Source organism: Furipterus horrens, unplaced genomic scaffold (assembly GCF_987537825.1).
Source record: "Furipterus horrens unplaced genomic scaffold, mFurHor1.1.pri manual_scaffold_1, whole genome shotgun sequence".
Lineage (NCBI taxonomy): Eukaryota > Metazoa > Chordata > Mammalia > Chiroptera > Furipteridae > Furipterus > Furipterus horrens.
In genome coordinates, this window is record NW_028327171.1 from 24,831,224 (window position 1) to 24,857,206 (window position 25,983).

Sequence of the window (25,983 nt, forward strand, 5' to 3'; positions counted from 1 at the left end):
TTGTTTCCATTTTTGGTATTACAAAGAATGGTACTGAAAAGATTTTTCCACATTGTCTTTTCTGCCTGTGTGCATCCTCCAGGAGTGAAATTGCTGGGTCATAAAATATGTGTATGTTCATCTTAACCCCAAACCATTTTCCAAAGTGTTCTGTACTCATTGAAATTCCCACTAGGCATGTCTGAGAGTTCCTTGTGTTCCACATCTCTACCAGCATTTGATATAATCAGTTATTTTAACTTAACAATTTTAGTAGATATATAGTAGTATCTCTTTGTGTTTTAATTTTATTCCCTTTTGACTAATAAAGTTGAGCACATTTTCGTGCATTTATATTCTCTTTTATGAATTGCCTGTTTAGATCTCTTATCTAATTTTTATAGTAGGAGGTCAGTTTCTAGCAGCTTTAAGGTTTTTAAAAAAGTGTATTCTACTTATAAGCCCTTTTCAAATATGTATTTCAAATATCTTCTTCCACTCTGTGCTTTTGTCTTTATACTCTTATAATGCTGTCTTGATGTTCAGGGCTTCCTCATTTAAACATAGCCTTTCCTTTGTGGTTAGTCTTTATTTATTTATTTATTTATTTATTTATTTTCCATATTTCAATTAAGTTGTTTTTTAAAAGAAATTGTTGCCTACCCCAACGCTATGAAGAAAATATTTTAATAACTTTATTGTTTTATCCTTAACATTTAATTCTGGAATGTCTGGTATGAAGTTTTTTGATTTTTGTTTAATGGTCATCCAGTTGACTCTGTATTATTATTTATTGAAAAGAAATCTTCTCTTTTCACTGCTCTTTAGGGCTATTGTCCTAATTAAGAGCCCATATATACATGGCTTTTATGAATTCTCTATTCTGTTCCATTGATCTGTTTATCTAACCTTACAACAATACTACACTGTCTTAATTAATTGTCTTGGGATCACATAAATTCTTCTACCTAGTTCTTTTTCCATAAGAATATTTTTGGATAATTTTGACCATTTGTGTAGCCATACGATTCTTAGAATCATCTTGCCTGTTTTCAGAATTTTTTTTTTTTTTTTTTTGGTATATTATACTGAGATTTTGATTGGGATTTTGTTGACTCTATATTACTAAGGAGAAAACTGACATCAGGTTTTCTGTTATTGTTTGTTAAGAGGTTCATTTATTTTTTTAATGTATTCTATTGATTATGCTATTACAGTTGTCCCAGTTTTTCCCCATTTCCCCCCTCTACCCAGTATCCCCCATTCCCTATGGCTATGTTCATATCCATGGGTCGTGCATATAAGTTTTTGGCTACTCCATTTCCTATACTGTTCTTAATACCACTCCGTACCTACCAATTTCTGCTTCTTAATCCCTGTGCCTTTTCCCCCTCTCTCCTCCCAACTGGTAACCCTCAAAATGATCTCGTCTGTGAATCTGCTTTTTTTCTGCTTGTTTGTTTAGTTTGTGCTTTAGATTCAATTGTTGATAGTTGTGAATTTATTGCCATTTTAATGTTAATAGTTTTGATCTTTTTCTTAAATAAATCCCTTTAACATTTCATGTAATAATGGCTTGGTAATAATGAACTCCTTTAGCTTTACTTTGTCTCAGAAGCACTTTATCTGCCCTTCTGTTCTAAATGATAGCTTTGCTGGATAGAGTAATCTTAGTTGGTGGTCCTTGCTTTTCATCACTTTGAATACTTGTTGCCTGTCCCTTCTAGTCTGCAAAGTGTCTTATGAGAAATTAGTTGACAGTCTTATGGGAACTCCTTTGTAGGTAACTGCTTTTCTCTTGCTGCTTTTAAGATTCCTTCTTTATCTTTAACCTTTGACATTTTAACTATGGTGTGTCTTGGTGTGGTCCTCTTCGCATCCATTTTGTTTGGGATTCTATGTGCTCCCTGGACTTGTATGTCTATTTTCATTGCCAAATTAGGGAAGTTTGCTTTGATTATTTTTTCAAATAAGTTTTCAGTTTCTTGTTTTTTCTCTTCTCCTTCCAGCACTCCTGTGATTTGAATGTTGGTACCTTTGAAGTTGTCCCAGAGGCTCCGTAGCCTATTCTTGTGTTTTTTATTTCCCTTTTTCTTTTGGATCCTTTTTTATCCTTGTGTTCAGATTGAATGTTTTTTCCTTCCTTTTGTTCCAAATCATTGATTTGATTCTCAGCTTCAGCCACTTCACTGTTGGTTCCCTATACATTTTTTTTTTTATTTCACTTAGTATACCCTTCATTTCTGCCTGGGTCTTTTTATGCTTTTGAAGTACCCAAGGAGTTCCTTGAGCATCCTAATAACCAGTGTTTTGAACTCTGCATTTGATAGATTGCTTATCTTCATTTTGTTTAGTTCTTTTTCTGGAGTTTCGTTCTATTCTTTCATTTGGGCCATATTTCTTTGTCTCTTCATTTTGGCAGCCTCCCTCTGTGTCTATGTATTAGATAGATCTGCTTTAATTCCTATTGTTGCATCGTCTATTGTAAAAAAGTGTACAGGTAAGTTGGATGGGGTGGAGCCTTAGGTAATGGACAGGGCAGATTTCCGATATGGTGTGCTGCTCTGTGGCTCTGTGTGGGGGAGGGCTCGGAAAGGGGTCAACATCACTTCTGGCCTTTGGAGTTTTGTCTGGGAGGAAGCTGTCCCTAGGCCCTCACCGTGATGCCAGACACTTCAGTTTCTCCTGGTAAGTCACTGGTGTCCTTTCAGCTGCTTCCCAGGTGCTGAAGCCCAGAGGGAGTGAGTCTGTGTAAATCCTAAGTCCATTGTGGGCCCTTTAAGAAAAGACTCCTGAGAATCCACAGTTTCTTCTGTCTCCCTAACCCCCACTGGTTTTTACAGCCAGAAATTATGGGGAACTTACCTTCTTGGCACTGGAACCCTGGGCTGGGTGGTATGGGATCCCTTGCTCCCGAGGTATCCCTCCCAATTTTTATCCACCGCACATGGGTGTGGGACCACTCATTCTGCATCTCCACATCTCCACCCTTCTTACCCTTCTGGATGAATGTGACTTCCTTAATTCCTTGGTTGTCAGCCTCCCATACTACTCAATTTTCTGATGACTGGGTGATAACTTGTTTTGTAGTCTAGTTGTAATTTTTGCTGTGGTTGTGTGAGGAGGCAAGCCGTGTTTACCTCTTCCTCCATCTTGACTGGCAGTCCTCAATGTGTTCATTTATTTAATTTTCCTAGTTTATTCAAATGAAGTCATTTCTAATACTTTCTTAGATGTTTGAGATCAGACAGTGTTGTGATTATCCCTTTTCCATTTCTGGTAGTAGTTATTTGAGACTTCTCTCTGTTTTTCTTGGTCAGTGTCACCAAAGATTCAGGAATAAATGGTGATGGAAGGGGACTTGACTTGGGATGATGAACACACAATATAATATACGGATGATGTGTTATAGAATTGTACATCTGAAACCTACATAATTTTATTAATGTCAACCCAATAAATTCGATAAAAAGTTTTCATACCATTAACTTTCAGTTTTACTGACCTTCCCCTTCTTTATTTTCTAAAATTAATTTTAGTTTGAATTATTATTTTCTTCCTTTCTTCTTTGGAATTAAATTGCTGTTCATTTTTTAATGAATTCTTGAAATGGATGCTTAAATCATTGGTATTTTTTAGTCTTCTTGCCCCTAATATATTCATTTAAGGCTATATAGTTTTTCTAAATGCAACATTTTTAAGTGGAAGTTTTTTAAAATTAAATTTATTAGGGGTAACATTGGTTATTAAGATTATATAAGTTTCAGGTGTATGAGCTTATAAATCATTTGTATACTCTATCACATGCCTTCCACCCAGAGCCTAGTCTCCTTCGCTCAACATGTAGTTGACCCCCCTTTACGCTCTTCTTCCTCTCCCTGCCCTCTTCCCCTCTGGTACCACCATTCTGTTGTCTGTATTTATGAGTTTACATTGTTTGTTCATTTGTTGCTTTTTGTTTTATCTTCCACATTTGAATAAAACTATACAGTTCTTGTCCTGTTTTTGCCTAGCTTAATTTCACTTAGCATAACATTCTTAAGATCAATGAAGGGCATTAGCCAAAGAACATATAGGCCTAACCCATAGACACAGACAATAGTGTGGCAATGGCCAGAGGGAAGCGGAGGTATGTGTGTGTGGGGGCTGGATAGAGATGGGCAAAAGGGGGGGAAATGGGGACATCTGTAATAGTGTCAACAATAAAAATAAAGTTTAAAAAATCCATTCATGTTGTCATAAATGGCAATGTTTTAAACACAACTTTAACTGCATCCTGTAAGTTTCATGCATACTATTATTCAATTAAGCATATTTTCTGATCTCTATTTTGATATCTTCTTTGACCCATGGGCTGTTTAGAAGTGCATTTTGAAATTTCCAAACATAAGGCTTTTTTTTATCCCAGTTTTATCTTTCTGTTACTGTTTTCTGACATAATTTTATTTTAGTTATTTAACACTTTTAATTCTTTAACATTTTTTGAAACTGCTTTGAGATCCGTCATGTAGTCAATTTTTGTAAATATTGTATATGTATCTTAAAATAATATGTATATTTTCAGTTATTGGTAGAATTGTTATGTATACACTGATTAGGTTAAATTTATTAATCTTGTTCAGATATCTTATTGGCCTACTGATCAGTTTGCTTGCTCTCAGTTACTGAGAGCTGTGTGATAAGGTTTCTCCTTGCTCTATGTTAATATATCTTGAGGCTGTATAATTATGTATGCCTACAAAATACAGAATTGTAATTCTCTTGCATTTTTTTTATATTATAAAACATCTGTCCTCTGCTGTAGTAAATGCTTTTGGTCTTAAAATCTAGTTTGTCCAATATGAATATTTTGGTTAATGTTTGTCTGGTAGATCTTTTCCTATCTTTATACTATCAAATTTTCTATGCTCTTATGTTTTACATGTTTCTTGAAAGCAGTATTTCACTTTACTTCGTCTTTTTTCCCATTGCTTGGTTTTTAATTGGAATACTAGCTCTTTATTTGTGATAAATTTGAAAATATTCTCTTCCACTTTGAGTCAAATTTAGCAATTCTGTACCTGGAATTTTGGTTATGGTCACTGAACCTTTCCGCTTACACAGGTCATAGAAGAATTCGTACATGTGCTCTTCTAGTGCCTTTTCTGCTATGTAGGTGAAGGTTCGTTTTATTGCCATATTTTTATTTTCATTGATTTTTTAATTGAATTTATTGAGGTGCCATGGGTTCACAAAACCATGCAGGTTTCAATTGTACAACTCAACAAAACATCATCTGGACACTGCATCATGTGTCCATCGCTCATAACAAAGTTTCTTTCTGTCCCCGCTTATCCCCTTTTTGCCTACCTTCACCTTCCCCTACCCCCTTTCCTTCTGGTATCCACACTGTTGTCTTTGTCAATATCTATATCTATATGATTTTTGCTTAATCCCTTCACTTTCTTTCCTCCAGACCCCAACCCCCTCTAACAGCTGTTAGCCTGTTCCATGTAGCCATGGTTCTATTTTTATTTTGTTTATCAGTTTATTTAGTCCATTTGATTCCACATATAAGTGAGATCATATGGTATTTGTTTTTCTCTGACTGGCTTATTTCACTTAGCATAAGTCTCTTTCAGGTCCCTCAATGCTGTTGCAAAAGGTAACATTTCCTTCTTTTTTATGGCCAAGTAGTATTCCATTGTGTAAATATACCACAGCTTTTTTTATCCACTCATCTACTGATGGGCAGTTGGGCTATTTCCAGATCTTGGCTATTGTATGTAATGCTGCCATGAATATAGAGGTGCATATATTGTTTCAAATTCATGATTCGGGTTTCTTCAGATATATTCCCAGAAATGGGATTGCTGTATATTTAAAAAATTTCCTTGGATGACTAATGAGTGGTGACAGTTGAGAATCATGAACTAGATGGTCATCAAAAACATTTCAGGTCCTGAAAGTTTATGAAATGATTTTCTCAAACTGTCTTGAGGAGTGTTGGATATTATTTAGGGCTCTAAGGAAAACAGAGCAAAATGAATTTGGTAAATGTAGCATAGTGAAAAATAAAAAAAGAATCCTTCTTGGAACTTCATAATATAGACTGGTTTAGAGTCAGAATGCTGGATACATGAGAGAAATGCCTGTCATCTGGGGAAGTGAGGGAGGGTACTTTGGAGTGTGTGAGGGCAGTTAAAAAAATAGAACAAGATATGGGGCACTGGCAGTTATGTAGGTCAGGTTTCAGTATTTAACAGAGTGAACATGGTAGAGCTTAATGAAAAGATGATTCGGACAGAGAATTGAAGGAGTTGAGGGAGTCTGGGTGTCTGGGGAACAGTGTTAACACAGTGGGAAGAGCCAGTGCAAAGGGCATAAGCAACGAGGTATCTGGTGTGTTTCTGTCACCTGAATTTTTTAAGTTAATCACAAATCATTTATAAAGTTCATGATGTCAAACATATAACTAACACTTAATGAAAATAAGCTAATTTTTAAAATACCTTTTCTTAGGGTGGTGGGAAAACTCCCCACCTGGGTTTTCCTTATTGGCTTGTTAGGAAGCCTGAGATTACAAACTTTGTTTTAAGTCCCTTCATTACACTTTTTTTCCCCCTTGGTATGCTGGACTTCGGCTCACTCACACCCAAAAATGAGTGCTTAGGATTCCTCAAACTCCCAGAGTTAATGTGGTAGGCTAAGCATTAATGGAAAATACTTTGAGAGATTTTTGAAACCTTTTTTATTTTAAAACTTCTTTTGATCAGATAGTTTTGTGATCAAGGAAAGAATGGTTCACATAATAATTAGAATTTATTTGTTTTCTGATTTAATATGGTTTAAATATTGTTATTCCTCTCTTAAGAACAGATATTTCAGCTTTTATTTTTCATAGAAGTTTAAGTCCAGTTGTATTCTGTTTTTGCTAATGACTCTAGACTTTATGAATGTCATTTATGGCACGGTATACTGAGCTGTATAGCAATGTTATAAAGTATGATTTTGAACAGTAGGCTGCATGGTTCCACACTATCCTGATTTGATAGTTCCCCATGTCTAGTTTTAAGTTTTATTTTGTATTCTCCTTCTGTATCAGCTTTTCAGTTGTCACTGCTTCCAGTTCTAACAGTTTCTCTCTTTTAATCTGTATTAATCCAGATAAATGTAAGTTACTTCATGAGAAAGTAACTTACTTTCTTTTAATTATCTATAAGGAAAGCTTTGGGTGATAATTTGAGGATTTAAAAATATTTTTTGAGAGGATAAAGTGGTTTTTATGATCCTATTTTTAAGAGAATAAAACAGGTTTTAACATTCATATTTTCATTTTTTCAACACCAAGTTAAAATAAAATGATGGTTGCAAAGTTACTTTTTAAAATATGTAAACTCTTCTTCCCTTAATCAGTAGTGAAAAGGGAAATAAATATTTATGTAAATTTATCTTCTAGTGAACTTATGGGCATTCATTGTAATATTGATTTAGTTAGGAAGTTACCTTTTTGCTTTTCTTGTTAAGAAAGGAAAATATCAGCTTAAAATATTCATGATTATATATAGAAACCATTCATTTCTATGAAGGACTTTGGGAAAAAAAGGAGCTATATAAAAAATAAAAAGTGAAATGATAATTTGTAAGTTTGAATATGGGCCTAAAGATTTCTTTTTGGTTTTAATGTTGATGAAAATCCACACACTCTAGGTGCTTTTGAGGTGGGGTCCCACTTTTAGGTTTACTTTTCTATACTTGCTTATGCTATTTCCAATAGTGTACAATCAATTATTTATACTGTCTCTTGAACTTGAATTTGGAATACCTTTCAATCACTCTGGCAGCATGCTGGGTAGAGATCCAGGGGGAAAAACAGGAAAAAGGATGATTTTTGAATTTTCAATTAACTATTCAAGATGTTCTTAGACAGTTCTACCTTGCCTTTATGTTTTCCTGTATTTTGGAACAAGAACTTAAAGACATAGATTCTGTCTCGTTTTAAAATCTCCTCTGCTTCCTGGTATATGGTTTATGGGGGGAGAAAACCATACTGGGATTATTTTTAAGTTACACCAAATCAGAAATAAACTAACATACGCCTTCATTTCCAGTATTCTGTCTTATACTTACACATACAAAGAATACAATACAATACACAATAATGCTGGGTGTACCTGATTCTGTTTTTCATTTATAAAATATGGTGACTGTTGAGATAAGTTTTATGCCCTAGGCTTTTAGCTTTCTGTGATTCTTTTATTACCATTAAAGCCTTTGTTTGGGTACTTAAAATACTGACATAAGCAATTTAGAACTTGTTCACAGATTTGGAAGAGCAGCAAAAAACAGGGAATTGGAAATCTTAAAGGCAGCATGATGCAGTCTGATTTGTAAACTATCAGTTTGTCCATTTAAGTTAGTTATATTGAATGAAATCATGCAGCAAGTTACTTGAGGCTTTTAAAAACCAATTATTTTAAAATGTTTTTAGTAAATAACTTTAGAATGTTTAGTGTTTTAAGTTTTTCTTCCAGTTTTATAATCATAGAATTTGCTATATAATTAAGGGATATTAAGGTTTTTATTCCTCCTAGTTTTTATCCATTATGAATTAAGAAAGTAATTTTTAAAGAAACATCTTAGTCATTTGTATTTTATCTCTTATTTTTGAATATGAAGTAATTATTATTAATGATTATAAAACAATAAAGTTATCAGAGTTTGATTTTTATAATCATTTGTTTAAAAAAATTTTTTTGATGCAAGAATTTCATGAACTCTTAAAATTTTTTATGTATAGTTTAAGTTTTACAGATCAGAAACTGTGTTAAGTTGATGTTATTTCCAAAAATAGGATGTTAGAATCAAAATTTATGTTTAATCATTTAATTTATCTGTGCATTTGGACCTTATTATTTAAAGAAAAATTTAAGTTTAGTGTTGTTGATACTTACACATTATTTAGCTAGATGAACAAAAGTTTAAGGTACTGGTTCACTTGGTTGGTAATCATAGACATTGTAGGAATTTGCTTCATTGCTCTACTTTATTTTGGAAAATTATCAATTTCTCTTGCAAATATTATTGCTTTATTTATCAAGGACTTTTAAAAACACTTTACCTTTGTAAAACTGACTTATTCTTTATATATTTAAAAATTAAAATAATAAATATAGCCTACTAATGAAATTATTGGCCAGGTAAATACCATTTTAATTTTTAAAATTATATATTCTACTTTTGTATTTAAAATGATCATTTTAGTACTAATAAGAATTAACAAGTGTGATCTCATATTTATTATAGGCATTCATGAAAAATCTCATCCAAAAGTTGTAAGGTTTAAAATATAATGCCAGTAGCTACCAGCTGCTAAAGAATTTCATTTGCTGATTTTATTCTTTTACTTATTTGTATTTGAAATGCCTTTATTTAAAAAGTTTAACTTAAGGATATTGTAAAGTATATAGCATTTTAAGATTAGATGGTATCCAGAACATATAGTCCAATGAGTTAGTCCAATGTAATTGGAGGAATTATTAAATGACACTGACCTCATTTCCTTTAGAACAATGAAAATTAATAGTTTCACATTTTATTAGGCTGATATTCCAGATGTAGTGTACATTTAATTAAGTGTAGTTTCCTTTTAGTTATGGTATGTGTATCTGTTTTTTGTCGCAAATTCTTTCTAGTTTTACAGTTTTCCACATGTTTTCTTTCACCATTTATGATTTTTTTCAAAGCAGAGCTATAAGGATTTAAATCACTTTAGCATGCAGCAAAACAGTTCCCATTCAAACAATAAACGCCATTTTAAAAAGCCTTTAGATCTTCTGTCACTTCATAAATATAAATGTATAAAAACGTTATGCAGTTGTAGTGCCCACCTGCTAATTAAATGCAGATTTTGCTCGAACTCGCTTAAAATCTGTCTATTTGTTTCAACTATGTCTCTGTTCAGAATACATATGGCCCTTGTGAAACTAATTATGCTTATGGAGCAGCTGTTAAATTTAGTGCAACTAATTTTATCCAATATTTTACATTTTAATTGATTACCTGTGAAGAAATTAGCAAATTAACACTTATTGTACAGTAACTGAATCGTCTTTTATGGTTACTTTGAGATTTAACAAGTGGGCCAGACACTGATGGAATAAAGACATTTCTACGATTTTTAGGTAGGAAAGTCATTGGTGGATCTTGATTATCTGGTGTGAAAATTTAGGAAGACTGATGAGTGATGCCAAGCATCTGTGTGTTCTGTATCTTAAACATGAGAAGCAGATTGGAAAGTAATGGCTTTTTCGCAGAATTTTGGTAACATATGGGCTTATCTGGATCTAAGAAGTCTTTGAAGATCTTTGAACTTGACTAAATGACTTAACCTTTGGCATAGTGGGTGGGTTATATGCTTTTTTAGGGGGGAGGCACTGGAATTCTGCATTTCTCTTTTGCTTTTTTTCCTCTTTCCAATTGTACCTTTAATATTTTAAAAATCGGGGGACCGGAGATGGTGATTGGGAATTTTTTAATATTGACATAATGAGAATTCCAAGATACTTGGTTGGCTGGATCTACCTTTAATAGGGTGAGGTTAAATCTTTCGAAAATATTTCAGAAATGAGTCTGTAGATATTTATTTTCTGTTTTATAGATTTTATTTGAAAATGATACTGCCATCAGATCTTATTGGTAGTGTGCTGTAGTTGAAAGGATGTGAACAAACCTGGGTTCAAGTTTCAGTTCTCTCACACATTGGCTTCATGACCTCTGAACTTTTCAGAGTTCATTTTCCTTAAAGCAAAAACCAAACCAAACCCAAAACACCTCAGACCCTCTTCATCCCAAAGCAAGAAAAAGAACATCCCCCAAAACACTAAAGGTTATGACAATTTTATGTTTAAATAATCCAGAGAATTAAGAGAGAAAATAGAAGAATACAGCTGACACTGTTCTTAGCATGTAGAAGATCATTAGTAATAATTGGGTCAAATGTTATGCCCTGTAATATTGCTAAATAAGAGATATACTAAGCAAGCATATTATTACACATATATATTTTAGAGTATTAACTATCATGATAAATGAGAGATTGGTTTTGATTTTTATGTACCAGCTTTGAACTTTGATAACTCACTTGTAAAACGATGTGAGTTATAGGTACAAGTGAATGTATCTGGAAATTTGATAAGAAATATTTCAGTGGAGCAGTATACATAGGAATTACTATGTCAAGAATATATAAGCAATCCTGTATACAAATTCTTGATCTACATACAGCACCTTGATCCTCTGCCCCTAATAAGGACAGTTGACTTTGGTTCTGTGGTTTAGAACATGTGGCAACTATACTGCTCTAGACAGATTTCTGTAAGGCAAATGTAGGGTCAGTTAGTGACCAAAGTTGAAGAATATTAACCCCTTTATTTCATCTTAGTTAAAATTCAAAGTATATGTTTTTTTTACTAAAGAAATAGCATTGTTGTTGTTGGGTGTATTTGAGTTATCCTTTTGGTATAAGGTTTCAGGTACTTTCTGTCAATTAGCTTATATGGATTAGATTGAAAAACCATTGATTTCTAGGTGAGTTTCAGATAACAGACTTTACATGAAGTATCAAATAATCTTTTTTAGCCTGAATAGAAAATTTTAAGCATCCATTAACAGTGAATAGTATAACAAACCTTCATGTAGCTGTGATCTAATTTCATTGAGTAGTATTTTGCCAATTCCAAGGCTTGCTTTTAAGCTTTGTTAGGATGGGTCCAGAGTGCCTTTACTTTAGTCTGTGGCTAATTTAGTTCCAGTATCAGTGCTTGACTCTATATAATGCCTTATGCACAGGGTACCTCCACTCTGGCTAGTGGAACACTATTACTCTTGTATAATGTTCAGGGTTTCTATTGCTTTCCAGTGTATTTTCCTCTGGTCCCATGGAATTTTGCCTTACATACATATTTATAGTTTGGAATTGTCAGAAGATCTAGAGGAACCCACTGTGGACTTCTGGATCTCTCTCTCTGTCAAACTGTCTTTTCTTTGTTATAATGCCTTGCAAATTCTGTAGACACCTTAGCCTCCTTGAAGGTCTGTTTACTAACTCAGCAACTCTGGGAGGTTCTGTTTAGGCTCCCTCTCCTTTCTCTGGCTTGCAAATTTCCTCAAGGCAGTAAGCTGGAGCAATTCTAGAGTTCCCTTGTTTCCCTTTTCTTGGGGGAATCACAGTTATGTGCTGGCTGTTGTCTAATATCTGGAATAGTTGTTTCATACATTTTGTCTGCTTTTCTAGTTGTTCATGGTGGGAGTGCTATTCACGTAGCCATTAACCCCTGTGGGCAAAGGTCATTTAATTACTGTAGTGATTATTTTATCTGTGATTTCTCTATTTTTTCCTTGTCATTTCCACCACGGGTTTATCAACTTTTTAAAGGATCAACTTTTTCTTCCTTAATCTTTTGATTCATTAACTTTTTATTTTTTCTTTTATTTCTTTCCCTTTACTTTCTTTGCAAGTAATTTTCTGTTTTCTGACTTCTTCAGATGGATGCTTAGATCGTTTATTTTAGCTTTTATTCTTTTCTAATATGTATATTTAATGCTATAGATTTTCCCTTTACTGTGCTTGAGCGATAGACTGCACATTTTTGATGTGCCATGTTTTAGTTTTTATTCAGTTCAAATTTTAAAATACCCATTGTGAGTTCACCTTTCCCATGGGTTATATTGAAATACATTACTTAATTTTCAAACATTTGGAGGTTTTTCTAGTTGTCTTTTGTTTATTTCTTTCTTGCTTAATTCCACTGTAGCTGGAGAACATTATCTGAATACCATTCATCTTTGAAATGTGTTGAAATTAGTTTTATGACCCATTATAGGTTTTATTTTAGAAATATTACAGATGCAGTTGATAAAAATGAATATTACATAGTTTTGGGATACAGTTAGGTAGGTGAATTTAACCACTTGTTCATATCTTCTATATCTTTACTCCCCCACTTAAAACCTGCTTATTTTATCAGTTACTGAGAGAGCTCAGAGACAAATGCTATTAGTGTATTTGTCTGCTTAACTTCTGGTTCTTTTGGCTTCTGCTTTATGTATTTTGAGATTCTGTTATTAAAAGTATGCAAATTCAGAATTGCCTTATATTCTTTTTGGAGTGACCTTATCATCATGAACTGTCTCTGTTTCTAGAAATGTTTCTTACTTTGAAGTGTGCTTTGTCTGCTATTGAAATAGATTCACCATCTTTCTTTTTGTTAGTGCTTGCGTATCTTTTCCCTTTTTTTTTAAATTTAAATCTTAAGTTTTATATTTAATATGTTCATTTTGAAAGCCATCTATAGTCTGCTTTTTCTTTTTCAGTCTGACAGTCTTTGTATTTTAATTGTATTTAGTCTGTGTTTGTTGATTACAGTTATATTTGGGTTTAAATCTCCCATCTTATTCTGTTTTCTCTTTGTCCAATTCATTTTTTTCTACTTCCTTCTTTGGTTAATTAAGTTTCATTTTCTACTTTATTAGCTTGTTAAACATTCTTTCACTTTTACTTTATGTGCTTAACCTAGCAATTATAGCATGTTCTTGACTAGTTGGAGTCTAAAATAAATAGTACTTCTGTCACTTGTTTCCTTTAACTTTGATACCTGAAGGACAGCTTGAGTAGATGTACCATTGTGAATATTTACCCTTCACCCCCATTGAACTCCTCAAGGAAAATTAAAGCCATTGTTTTGATGTGTATCTTATAGTTTAGAAGACTGATGCCAACTTGACCTCTTTGTTGGTGACTTGATCAAAGTATTCTTCCTTTATCGTTTCTGTGCATTAACTATATCAGCATATATTTCAGAGTTGACTATGGTTAATCCATTTCTCCATATTCACAGTGGAGTATTTCTATGTGTAGATTCTCATAGTTTCAAAAGTATTTTTGGATTATGATTGTAACATTGTTTTTCCTTCTGGAGTCTCAGATTGGATGCTTATTTTCCATCTCTTCTTTCTATTACTTTCTCCGATCCTTTCTACTCGTTTTATTTGTTTGTTTGTTTGTTTAAATTTTATTTTTTCTGGATCTTTTATCACTAACATCTGTTTCTCTTACTATATGTTATATTTAATGTTGGAGTGTTGTGTTATAGTCTCCTGCTTTATGGTTTTTTTTTTTTTTTCTTTTTCTTACATTCGCTTTGTATAGATGTTGGATTCGTTTTTGTTGTTGTTCATGATAATGTGAAGGATTTTCCGGGATCAGCAGTAACAGGCAATTCTATGGGTGGACTGAAGGTTTTGGATGTCTTATAAGGTTTTTTGAATGGTGCTGTATTATTATTAATACAATGAGGTGGAATTTTTTTAATAAATGGGGAACTTGATGAGAAAAGCTAGGTCTGTTTTAAAATCCTTTGATTCCATCTTGTTTTTATAGAGCCCTGAGCTTCAGCACCTTGTTTTCTAGCTTTCTTTTATCACCATATCATCAATGGACACTTTCCTTTTTACAGTATATCTTTTTCCTAGAGTGTAGGTAGGTCCTTTTAAAAAAAATCCCCTTGTTATGGTTTTAGTTGGATTTGGGTTGAGGGTGAACGTAAATGTTTGAGTTCAAAATGTCAACCTGACATATATTCTATGTTATTTTATTCCATGTGTAATTTTTAAATTTAATTTTAATGATAGTTTTATCCTATAGCAAATATAGTCTTTTTTAGTAGAACTCAAGAGACTATTTAGAGTATTTTATTTTTTTGAAAAATAAAATATTAGGATATTTGTTTTGATTACATGTATTTAGAACTTATTAGCCAATTAAGAAACTTGACATATTGGTTCTTGAGGGCAGTAATTCATTTTATGTAAGGGTGTTATGGTGATTCTTCCTGTTTTGTAGATATTGAAAGCATTTATCTGGTATAATAAGACATCTTGCTATCCATTTATTGCTTATATATTGTGTGTTCTAGAGTGCCACATTTTTTATCAAATGTTTCTTTGCTTATAATATGTCTCCATATTGGCTTTGGTACTCTAGAGACTTCTAGAGTGATTTATCAGAAAATTATTTATTTAAGGAATGAGGGACAAATCCACGTCTTAAATTTTAGTATAGTTTCTTTAACTTTTTTTGTCTTTGGTCAGGAATCTTTACTCTGATCTGTTACTTTTTGAAGGAGATCCTTCAAATATGTAATGAAAATTACTTAATAAAGTAGATGGGGTTGTTCATATGTCTAAGATGTGAATTTTACAAATATGTTGTGTGAAGTAATTCTCATGACAACCAGGAAGTCAGCAGCTTAACTCATTTTAATCTGTGATTTTGTGGTTCTTTATAGCAGCCTTTAATAAAGTTGTTTTGCCTGTGTTTTGATTTGCTTTCTTTTCCCTCATATAGTCTCTTCAGTCTTCAGTCTTTTTTTTACCTTCTTGTAGCCTATAAGCAAGATTAAGAGGCCTACAATATCAGGGCTAAAACAACAAACGTTAGCACATTGTTGTGGGAGGGGATATCCCAGTAGCTTATATTATATACTGTGATACTTTAAAACTTATTACTTTCTTTAAATTTTATATCATGAATGATTTAACTTACAGATCTGCTATTGCGATCATAGTTCATTGAGCCACACAAGCAACATTTTTATGAGAATATTTGAGAATAGCATGGGCTGCTTGTATGAAGACATACGGTAAATAATGAGCAAGATTTTTTGGAGAAAGGTAGGCATATGTTTTCTACAATGGAATCTTTGCGTTAGGGAAAATCTTGGTATCAGTTTGGAGGTCACTGATTATTTCATGAATTGGGTAAGTTAGGAAAAATTAAAGATTGGAAAGTTGGTGCAATAGGGAAGGCAGTGCAGATAGTAATTGACAGAAGGCCGCTAATTGCAGTTTCAATGGCGATAGAGTGATCATACTGTCTGGTTTCTGTGGTACAGTGCCAATTTAGCCTGTTTTCCTTAACTGCCCTATTTGACTCTGAAAAGTGTCTGCTTTTATTCCCCAAAGGCTTGGATAATAGGTGATATGATTTTCCTGTTAAGAACAAACTAGTGAAGATCATATATTTGGCTACTGAGGGTTTTCCTATAGAGAAGACATGGGTCGTTAGCCAAGATTAGTATTATTTACCTTCCTATACAAAAGAAAAAATTATTGAAAATTGAAACTTGAGCAATCCTATGCCAACCTTAAGATTTTAAAGGTCTGTCAAAATCAGAAAGCTGCTATTTACTGGATTGGCTATGGTATGAGGAAAACATATTTCTTGTGCTCCTGTTCAGATTTTACTCATTCATTCAGTTTAGCACATTCCTTAGTAACTTCTTTCTCTGTGGCTGCCTCCTCCCAAATCACTTGCCTGCTATCTTCACTATTTAGTCAGGTACTATTATTTAATCCTTACAGTAACCCCAAAAGGTAGTTATTACTCTCCTTTTGTAGACAAGGAAACATGACCAGAGAGGAGGAAACTTGTGTGAGGACACCATTATATGAAGAATTATTTATTTTTTGTTCTGTTTACTTCTATAACTCTGAGTATATTAATAGAAGATAATTTCATTTTTAAGGTACAGTAAGAACATGATTCCACAATAATCTGTTTAATTTGTAATCCACAAATGGTTGCACATTTTGTCCAACAGCTTTTTTTTGAAGGGCTAGCCACTAAGAAATGAACTTACATTAAAGATTTATTTATTTTTTTTAAAAAAAGCTCTTTGGGTTTTGTTGTTGATTTTAAACTAAATTTAACTTATTTCTCTTGTTATTCTACATTGTCACTAGTTAAGTGAAAACTAATTGCCAGAATTATATTTTAATTCTAAACAATTTAGAACCAAATTAAGATAACATACTGTGTGTATATATACTCTTATACGTAATTTACATATAGTGGTTGAGGTTTTCCCAAAAAAAGAAACCCCTTCGTTTTTATTATTATTACTTTCTTTTAATCAGAAAACTTTAAATTCTGACTAATTTTTGTTCAAAGATTTTAGAATACTCTGTTAAAATTTTAATATATCCACATATAAGAGATTTAATTGTAAGTGAATAAGGTAAACATCTGTGGGTATAATAAATTGTGATGCTAAATTAACATTTCATTTTTAAATTAAATTCTTTGGGGTAATACTGGTTAATAACATTATATAAATTTCAGGTGTACAACTTTATAATATAATAAGACATCTGTATATTTTGTTGTGTGCTCACCACCTGAATTCTAGTCTCCTTCTGTCACCATATATTTGATATCTTTTACCCTCTTTGTACTACCCCTACCGTCCTTCCACTCTGGTAACCACCATTCTATTTTCTGTATCTATGAATTTCTTTTTATGTTAGTAGAAATTTATGTGGAAAGAAATCATGTGTGAAAATTAAGAGAGGGAATAGTCAAATTTAAAGAAAAAATGATACAGATTTAATTTTTATACATTAAGATAATAAACCCACATTGACATTGCTAGCAAAAAATATCGTTAACTTCTTAAAATCATATATTAAAAAAGAAGGTGGTGATCTTATGATAGTGTTGCTCTTCATGTACTGAGTGAACTAGTTAGGGAGGAAAGAGGACAGATATTACTACCACTGAAACCCACGGAATTCTCTTCAAGACCAATATATGTCCTAAGTCCAAGCCTTGTTCATGTGATCTTCCTGTTGCCCACATTCTTAATTTTAGATAATTTGTGCTTGCTCTTTTCTTTTTTTGTTTGATCAAGGTTGGTGTAAAAATAATGGCTGATTTTGAGGTCTATTTTAAAAATGAAAAAGCCCATGATTATGAAAATATTTATTCGTTAACATAACCTTCTTTGCTTTCTAGAACCTCATTCCATCTGTCAACTAGCTTATAAATGCCACACTTGTAAAATTCTTTAGGTTTTGAAGCAAAATCTGAATCAAACTCATTTTCAGCCTCTTTTCTTGATGTCAACCTAAGACCATCAAAATGGTTCTGTAGTCCCTGAAACAAGTGATAATCAGAAAGAGCAAGGTCAGGAGAATAAGGAGGATGAAGCAATATTTCCCAACCAAGCTCTTTCAAGAAATTTTTGGTGAGTCGAGCTGTGTGAGGACGAGCATTATCATGATGGAAGATGACACCCTTTCTGTTGACTAAGGAGGGTTGCTTTCGGTTCAAAGCTGCTTTCAAACGCCAAAGTTGTTCACAGTAAAGACTAGCAGTAATTGTTTGATTGTTGTCTAACAGTTCATAATGGACAATTCCTTCCATATCCCACCATACACTCAACATGATCTTCTTTGGATGAAGCCCTCCTCTTTGTTGTTGAACTCTTCTTCCTCCTCTACGGATCCACGATCGGCGGCATTTAACGTTATGGCAAAGGATCCACTTCTCAGCATCTGTAACAAGCCTACCTAAAAAAGATGCCTGAAGGTGTCACAAAAGCAATGATTCACGACAAGCAACACGCTGTTGCAGATTCTCTGGAGACAGTTCGTGTGTGACCCATTTTCCAACTACTGAAACCTTTCCGATCCTTTTCAGTTGGCGCAGCATGGTTGTATGGGCTATGTTAAGTTGTTCTGCAAGTTCCCTAGAGATAATGGTGGGGTTTTCTGTGACAGCAGCTTCCAGCACTTGGGAATCAAGTTTTTTTGGACGACCCTCTTTTGGCTCATTTTTCAAACTGAAATCCCCACTTTGGAAATGGGAAAACTACCTCCTGCAACTTCTTTCAGTCACTGCATTGTCCCCATAAGTGCTCTGAATAGACTTTGCTGCTGTACTTGCATTGTCACCTTTATGAAACTCATAGAGTAAAACATTTCTAATGCGGTCTTTAGATGGGACGAACATGGGTGCAAATATTGTGGATGGTTATGAATAATATTTCGATAATCTGAAAAAATAAGGTATAAATTAGTCACTGTGACATCAAAAAATTAGAAGAAGAGGCACAAATTTAATAAATACTATCTAAAACTTTCTTTTAAAAAAGTCGCACATTACTTTTGCACCAACCTGATAACTAGTGATTTACTAAATTTATTGATATTCTCAGAGAACCAGATTTTGGCTTTGTTAATTTTCTTTATTGCTCTCTATTCCATTGTTTTTTGTTACCTTCCTTCTACCGACCTTGTGCTTACTTTGCTCTTCTTTTTCTAGCTTCTTAACGTGGAACCATAGGTAATTGATTTTGGACCTTTCTTATTTTCTAATATAAACATTTAAAGCTATAAATTTCCCTGCTAAATTTGGCTGCATCCTACAAATTCTCTTAAGTTGCATTTTCATTATCATTTAGTTTAAAAAATTTTTAATTTTTCTAGTGATTTCTTACTGGTCCAGGGACTATTTAGAAGTATATTATTTAATTTTTATATATTTGGTATTTTTTCTAGATGTTTTATTGTTATTGAATTCTAATTTAATTCTGTTGTGGGCAGATAAACATTTTGTCTGGTTTCTACTTATGAATTGTGAGTTGATCCTTTGATCATCATAAAGTATCCATTTTTATTTCTGGTGACACTTTTAGTTTCTGAAGTCTAGTTTATCTAATATTACTATATTAATTCCAGCCTTACTCTGTATACTGTTTGCATGATATATCTATTTTTAGCTATGTACTTTTAACCTATCTGTGGCTGTATATTTAAAGTATATCTGCTCTACTTTTTAATTATTTAGTCCATTAATGCTTAATTTATTTATTGATATGTTTGGATTTAATTGTACCATTTTATTATTTGTGATAAGTATGAGCCTCTGTTTTGGGGATTTTTTTTTACATCCCTTCCAGCCTTCTTTTGGATTAATGAGTATTTTTAAGAATTCTCTTTAGTTCATTTTTTTTGGATTTTTAACTGTACTTATTTGCATTTTTTTTCTTTAAGTGATTGCTCTAAGGATTTCATATATGCCCTTTCATTTCAGTGTATTTAGATGAAATGTAGAAACCTTATGACTGTATAGGTCCATTTACCTGCCCCATACTTTATTCTATAAAGGTTGTATATATCTATCTTCATTATAATCCTTCAGTAAGACATTATAAATTTTACTTAAGCGTTAATACATATGTATTTTAAATAACTTAAGGGAAGTAGTTTTTAATGATTACTCATATATTTGCCATTTCTAGTGACCTCCATCCCTTCCTAAAGATCCAAGTTTTCATCTGTTAATCATTTTTTTCAGCCTGAAAAACTTTAGTATCTATTGTAATACACATCTACTGTTAATGATTATATTTTATTTTTCCTTTATCTCAAAAATGTCTTAATTTTACTTTAATTTTTGAGATATGTTTTGCTGGTAAGAAACTTTGTGTTGATTTTTTTTCTTTCATCATGTTAAGAATTTTGTTCCACCGTCTTTTGATCTCCATTGTTTATGATGAGAAGCCAGCGGTAATTCATATCATTGCTGTCCAACATGTAATATGTTGTTTATTTTTTCCTGAATACTTTCAATATTTCTCTTTACTTTTGTTTTATCAGTTTGATTATAGTGTTAATAGTCATGGTCTTCATGTTTATCTTGGGGTTAACTGAACTCCCAGAATCTATATATTTGTCTTTCACTAAATTTGGGGAAATTATGACCACTACTTAAAAATTTTGATTTCTGTCTCATTATTTTTTCTACTTCTGGGTTTAAGTAAACTTGTTTGACACATTTAAATATTGTCACATAGATCCCAGAGGATATGTTTTTCTTTTCTTATTAGCAATCATTTTCTTCTCTGTTCTTCAGAATAATTTCAGTTGATTAATTTTTAAATACACAAACTCTTTTCTTTGTTGTTACTAATCTACTTTAAATCTTATTTAGCATAATTTTAATTTCATATATTGTATGTTTTTGGTTATAGAATTTGTTTTTCATTTTCTAGTTTTTCTGCCAAGATTTATTAGCTTTATACTCATTGCAAGCATAGTTATATTTACTACTCTAAAATCTTTGGTCTCCATTGACTGTATTTTCTGGAGACTAGATTACATTTTTAATGTTTTGTTGTATATCTAGTAGTCACGTTTTGAGTATTGTCAAACCTCAGTTTTCTAACGTCTCTCACTTTGAATAATTTGGTTCTGGATCAAGTTTTTCATGGAAAAAGTGCCTCAGTTGATGAACAGAACTTCGGTTCTTGACATGACAACTCTTTCATTCTGATAGTTATATGATCAGTCACCTGTATTTCAGTTTTTAAACAAATTGCTTTCCCAGCAACCTTCCAGAACAAATTAAGTTCAAGAACTGAGTTTCCACTCTCCTCTGAAGAATACTGATTTTTTATTTACTTATTGTGTTACCAGAAAATTAACTTAAAATTGTAAAACTTCTGTTTTGGGGGTGCAGTTGAAATTTTAGTTCAATTTTTTTTATCCTTACCTGCTTGGAGTTGCTCTTTATATGCATGATGTAGGGTCAGCCAGAGATTTGAATAGATTTCACATACAGAATTTTAGCTCCCTCCTCTTGACTTCTTTCCAGATTCCCCTACTGTTTTTTGTTTGTGGTGGTTGCCTTGAGTCTTTCTTCTAGTGTTTCAGGATAAACGGTTTGTTCATTTGTTTGTTTTGTTTGTTTTAATTGGAATTATAGCTGTCCTGCATGGCACAAACTTAGGTTTGTTTTCAGGAAAGAAGTGATGAAATGGGCAAGTTCTCACTGCTGTTTGTTTTCTTTTTCCAAGTTCATCTCCCTATGGAATTTGTCTTCTTTTGGTCATTATTTAGTGCCTTCAGATAGTTGCTTTTTATAGTTATCTGTAAAATTATCGGTCTGCTAGAGGCTTTCTTATCAATTCCATAAGGCGAGATCTGAAGTTTTTACTTTTTAAAAGCACATAGAATATCCTACCTGATACTGTCATTCATTTAGTACAAAGAGTAGCTGGATTAGAGTAGAGAAATAATTTTATTGTAACAATTAGAAATCAGAAATAAGTTTGACTATATATAGAAGCAGAGATTGTAGGGATACGGAAGACTATCCCTTGCATATTAGATTAGATACATTTAGATTCGTTATATTATCTGAGAAGACTTGGGTAATCAAGGCTTGATTTGAACTTTTTAGACTTTTACTTGCAAACACTTTTTGACTAAACTTTAATTTTCTGTAAAGTTTACAACATAAGTATCCCTCATATTGTTTTAACTGAGAGTACTGGTTCATAAATAACCGTATTGAGATGCTTGACTCACAGTTATTTAATTCCTGAATCCATAACTAAAACTGAATACTTTTCTTTCAGATAATTTTTAAGGATATTTTCATTTCATACCAAAAACATGCTAAATGTATTTAATAAAATTTCCTTACTGTAGGTCCAGATCAAGACCTCGTCCACGTTCCCATAGTCGAAGCAGTGAAAGGTCCAGTCACCGAAGAACCCGTAGTCGATCTCGGGATAGAGAACGATGTAAAGGCAGAGATAAAGAGAAAAGAGGAAAGGAGAAGGATAAAGGCAAGGACAAGGCATTACACAACATCAAACGTGGGTAAGCTGATATTTCCATGAACATGAAGCAAATCTTAAGCAGTGATGACTCAGTGATTTCATGGCATGTTCAAACTAAGTTTTCATTCTTGGAAGTTTTACTTAGATGGAAAAAAGAGGAGTACACAATAGAGGAAGAAGAAAGAATAAATCAAAATGGTTATTCAAATTTTCTTCCTTTATATAACTTCCTGAAGCTTTGTAATTTTACAGAGAGCTAAGAGAATTCTCCCCTGCCCCTCGCTGGACATTCATATCCTGACAACTGAAGTAGTTCTTTTTGGTGGGTATTGGGAGGGGAATATACTTAGATAGAGTTTCTTATACTGACATGTGACTCCCACTAAATCAATTGTCTTTAAAACTTTTTGAGAATATGTATAGAAGTCACTGGGATAGCAGTGAAATTGGGCTTCAAATATAGCCCACAGCCTGTATTTACCTATTTATAAAATCTTTCATTAAAATGTGGACTATAAACTGACGAACAAAATAGAAACAGGCATGGATACTTGGAACAGACAGACAGCTGTCAGAGGGGAGGGGGTTTGGGGCCTGGATGAAAGAAGGTGAAGGGATCAGCCAAAGAACATATATGCATAACCCATAGACACAGACATCAGTGTGGTGATGGCCAGAGGGAAGGGGGGCGGAGGGCTGGGGGAAAGTGGACAAATGGGGACATCTGTAATAGTGTAAACAATAAAAATAAAAAAGAAGTTGAGTATACAATGTAATTAGAAGTCATATTAGTTACATCACAACTATTTTAGGTATGTCTATAGACTAAATGCAGAAAGCATATAAACAGGCAACATATGCAGTACTTCTGTTCATAGTAATTGCTACTATTGAACATGCAGCTGTTTTGAATAATGTATGCTTTTTAAAAGTGTGCTAAGGTGTTTACATTTTGGGAAAGTTAAGTTGCAAAAATTACAGTTTTTGCTCATTTTAAGTCATTCACAATTTTTCTCCTTACAGGATAAATTATTCTCTCTGAGTCTTAATTTATTTTCTATTAAATGGGGATAATGACATTTCAAAAGCTGTAAGTATTGGAAGCAATGTTATAAGAAATCCAGTACCATATAGTAATCCTACTTATAGATATGTTAGTTATGGCTTTGACCTTGGCAATGTTCCAGTGTCTTCAGTTGTAGAGTTTCATCTAATAAATTCCTGTCGATGAGGTTTTTCTTATCAAGTGCTTGATAGAAGATGTTGTGATTTGGGAATGTTGGACCCTTGAGTTTTGACAGCAGTTACATACTCTTAGAGCCTGTCATATTTTTCCTTACCTCTTATTTCTTTATGCAGCAGGCAGTCATTTATGCTAATTTACCCCTATTTGCATATAGGTTATAGAATTCTGTGGTGCAGAGTGTGCTTAGAAGCCCTTTTAAGTGTCTGTTTGGATCAAAGCAGGGCTGTGTGATAGCTGTTGTCTGACACCAAGCTGTGTGGTGTTGTTTTCATTAAACATTTATCAAACTTCGAATGTGACAGCAGGCAACTTTGTGCCAGGATAACATGTTCTCATGCAAAATTTATTGAAGAAGACGAGATTTTGTAAAGAGATCTTGTTGCCTTTCACCAGTGGTGAAGGGTAAATGTTTGGTTCGAAAGAAGTATACTTTTAACATATGTCATTGTAACATGCAAAAGAAGCTTTCTACTGTCAATTTTGTTAAGCAGGTAAACAAATACATCTTTATATAAGTGTGTGCAATAGATTTTTCTGCCTTTTTAAACTAGTTTTTACAGTTTCCTTGTGAATCGAATGACTACCATAACCGTGGTCCATTATGCTGTTAGATATTTTATATTGCAATGAAATTTACTACTCAATTTCCATTGTATAGGCTTGAATATTTGTCATTAGGTATTAGTTTTGTTCAACAGAAACAATCTGAGATTTTCAAAAGGCAAGGTCAAGAAAGATAATCTAACACTACAAAAAAGAATATTCAGCAAAAACAGGAGACAAGGGTTTAATAAGTTCTTCCCCAGGTCACCAACTTGTTCTTATTTATTATATCAGTACATTTAATTATCCCAGAGTTCGCCTGATGGGATTTGATTTGAATTATGCTTGATACAGCACTACATGGCATGAGCTGTAGTCTTACTCTTTTTTTTGTGTGTGTGTGTGTGGTTGCCTGGCTTTGAAAGGCCTTTAAATGAGAAAAGTTACTTTTTATTTATCTTTTTTATTCCATAGGGGCTGAGGAATTAGTTATGTGAAGAAGTGAGAGAATGAAAGTAGTCTCATACTGGACTTTTTAGTAAATTTTATCATATTGACTGTAAAAAAATTTGTGAGACCCTTTTTAAGAGGTATTAAAAAATTATGTTGTCATTAACATTCAGGAGAAAAAGGAGAGAAGTGAGTTGTGGGTAAAGGAAGGGACTTTGTGTTAGGGACCATATAGAAACCATATAAACCTTCAAAAAAATTGTTTTACAAACGAAATCACTTTATTAAACTTTGTGGAGAGCCCATTTGAGGGTCAAGACCTGGATTTTCTCAGTGGGATTTTGGTCGTCATGTCTGGTGTGCATAGGGTGATGGGCCTCTGCAGGCACGGGCGGGCAGGGAGCCCTAGCCCTGCAGTTCCTCGTCCGCCCGCTGGGGGCCGCTCGCCGAACTCTGCGCGCTGGCTTGGGCCATGGAGCTGAGGACCTCTTCAAAGCTGCCTCCACTGTGGTTCGTCCTGCCTACTTTCGTCAGTTTCCTAAAAGCAAGTGAAAATAGGTTGTTTTTTATTCTTTTGCTTCTTCATAGCTCCTTCTTCTAAAGAAAACCTTAAGACTTGTGACAGTTGTCTCAGCCCTCTCCTCAATGATTTGAAAGTAGGAGAATTCCTTATGTCTCCAAACTTCTTGCTGATGGCCATCCCAACATTGCTGAACGCAGCCGTTGCCTTCTGCCCTGCGTGACTCAGGGTTTCATGTGTCTTCTTGTAGGCAGTAGTAGCCTGCATGTCATGCCAGCTTTTGGTGAAGTTCTGTTTTAATTCATTCATCAGGTTCATGCCGAGTTTTTGTTTTATCTCAACCAGGTGCCTTTCTTTCTTTCGCTGCTAAAACTTGTTGTAATTTCGTCTTCTAGAGGTAGGAGGGGCGTAGCCGCAGCAGAGAGAAGGCAGTGTGGTGACTCATTGTGCTTTGGAGCTATTATAGGATAATTATTTATAAAAGGGAAATCATGAATCATAAAAATATACATAAACACACACCAAAAGTAATAAACTCATTTATTAATAATAATTAATGAGCTACTACAAATAGCTCAAAGAAGAATCGGAAGAGTGGGCACATATGTAGGCCACTAAGAATACGAAAAACAAAATTGCCTAATAGATTCAAGGCTGCTTTTCTCCACATGTGGGAGGGAAATCAGTTACAACTCCATTGGACATAATTGATTTGCTTACCAATAAAAAATTAATCATTTGCATTGCTATAAGTTATCTGTAATTTGTGGAATTTAAAAATATCTCAGGCAAAG

General features: G+C 33.3%; 1 protein-coding gene across 1 annotated transcript in view; it reads left to right on the forward strand.

Moving 5' to 3' along the window:
• The window catches only part of RSRC1 (arginine and serine rich coiled-coil 1), a 334,340-nt gene that overhangs the window by 64,194 nt on the left and 244,163 nt on the right, over positions 1-25,983 (forward strand). The window contains exon 4 of the mRNA XM_090285816.1: positions 22,297-22,470. Coding sequence (XP_090141942.1) covers positions 22,297-22,470 — 174 coding nt within the window. The remainder of the gene's footprint in view (positions 1-22,296; positions 22,471-25,983) is intronic.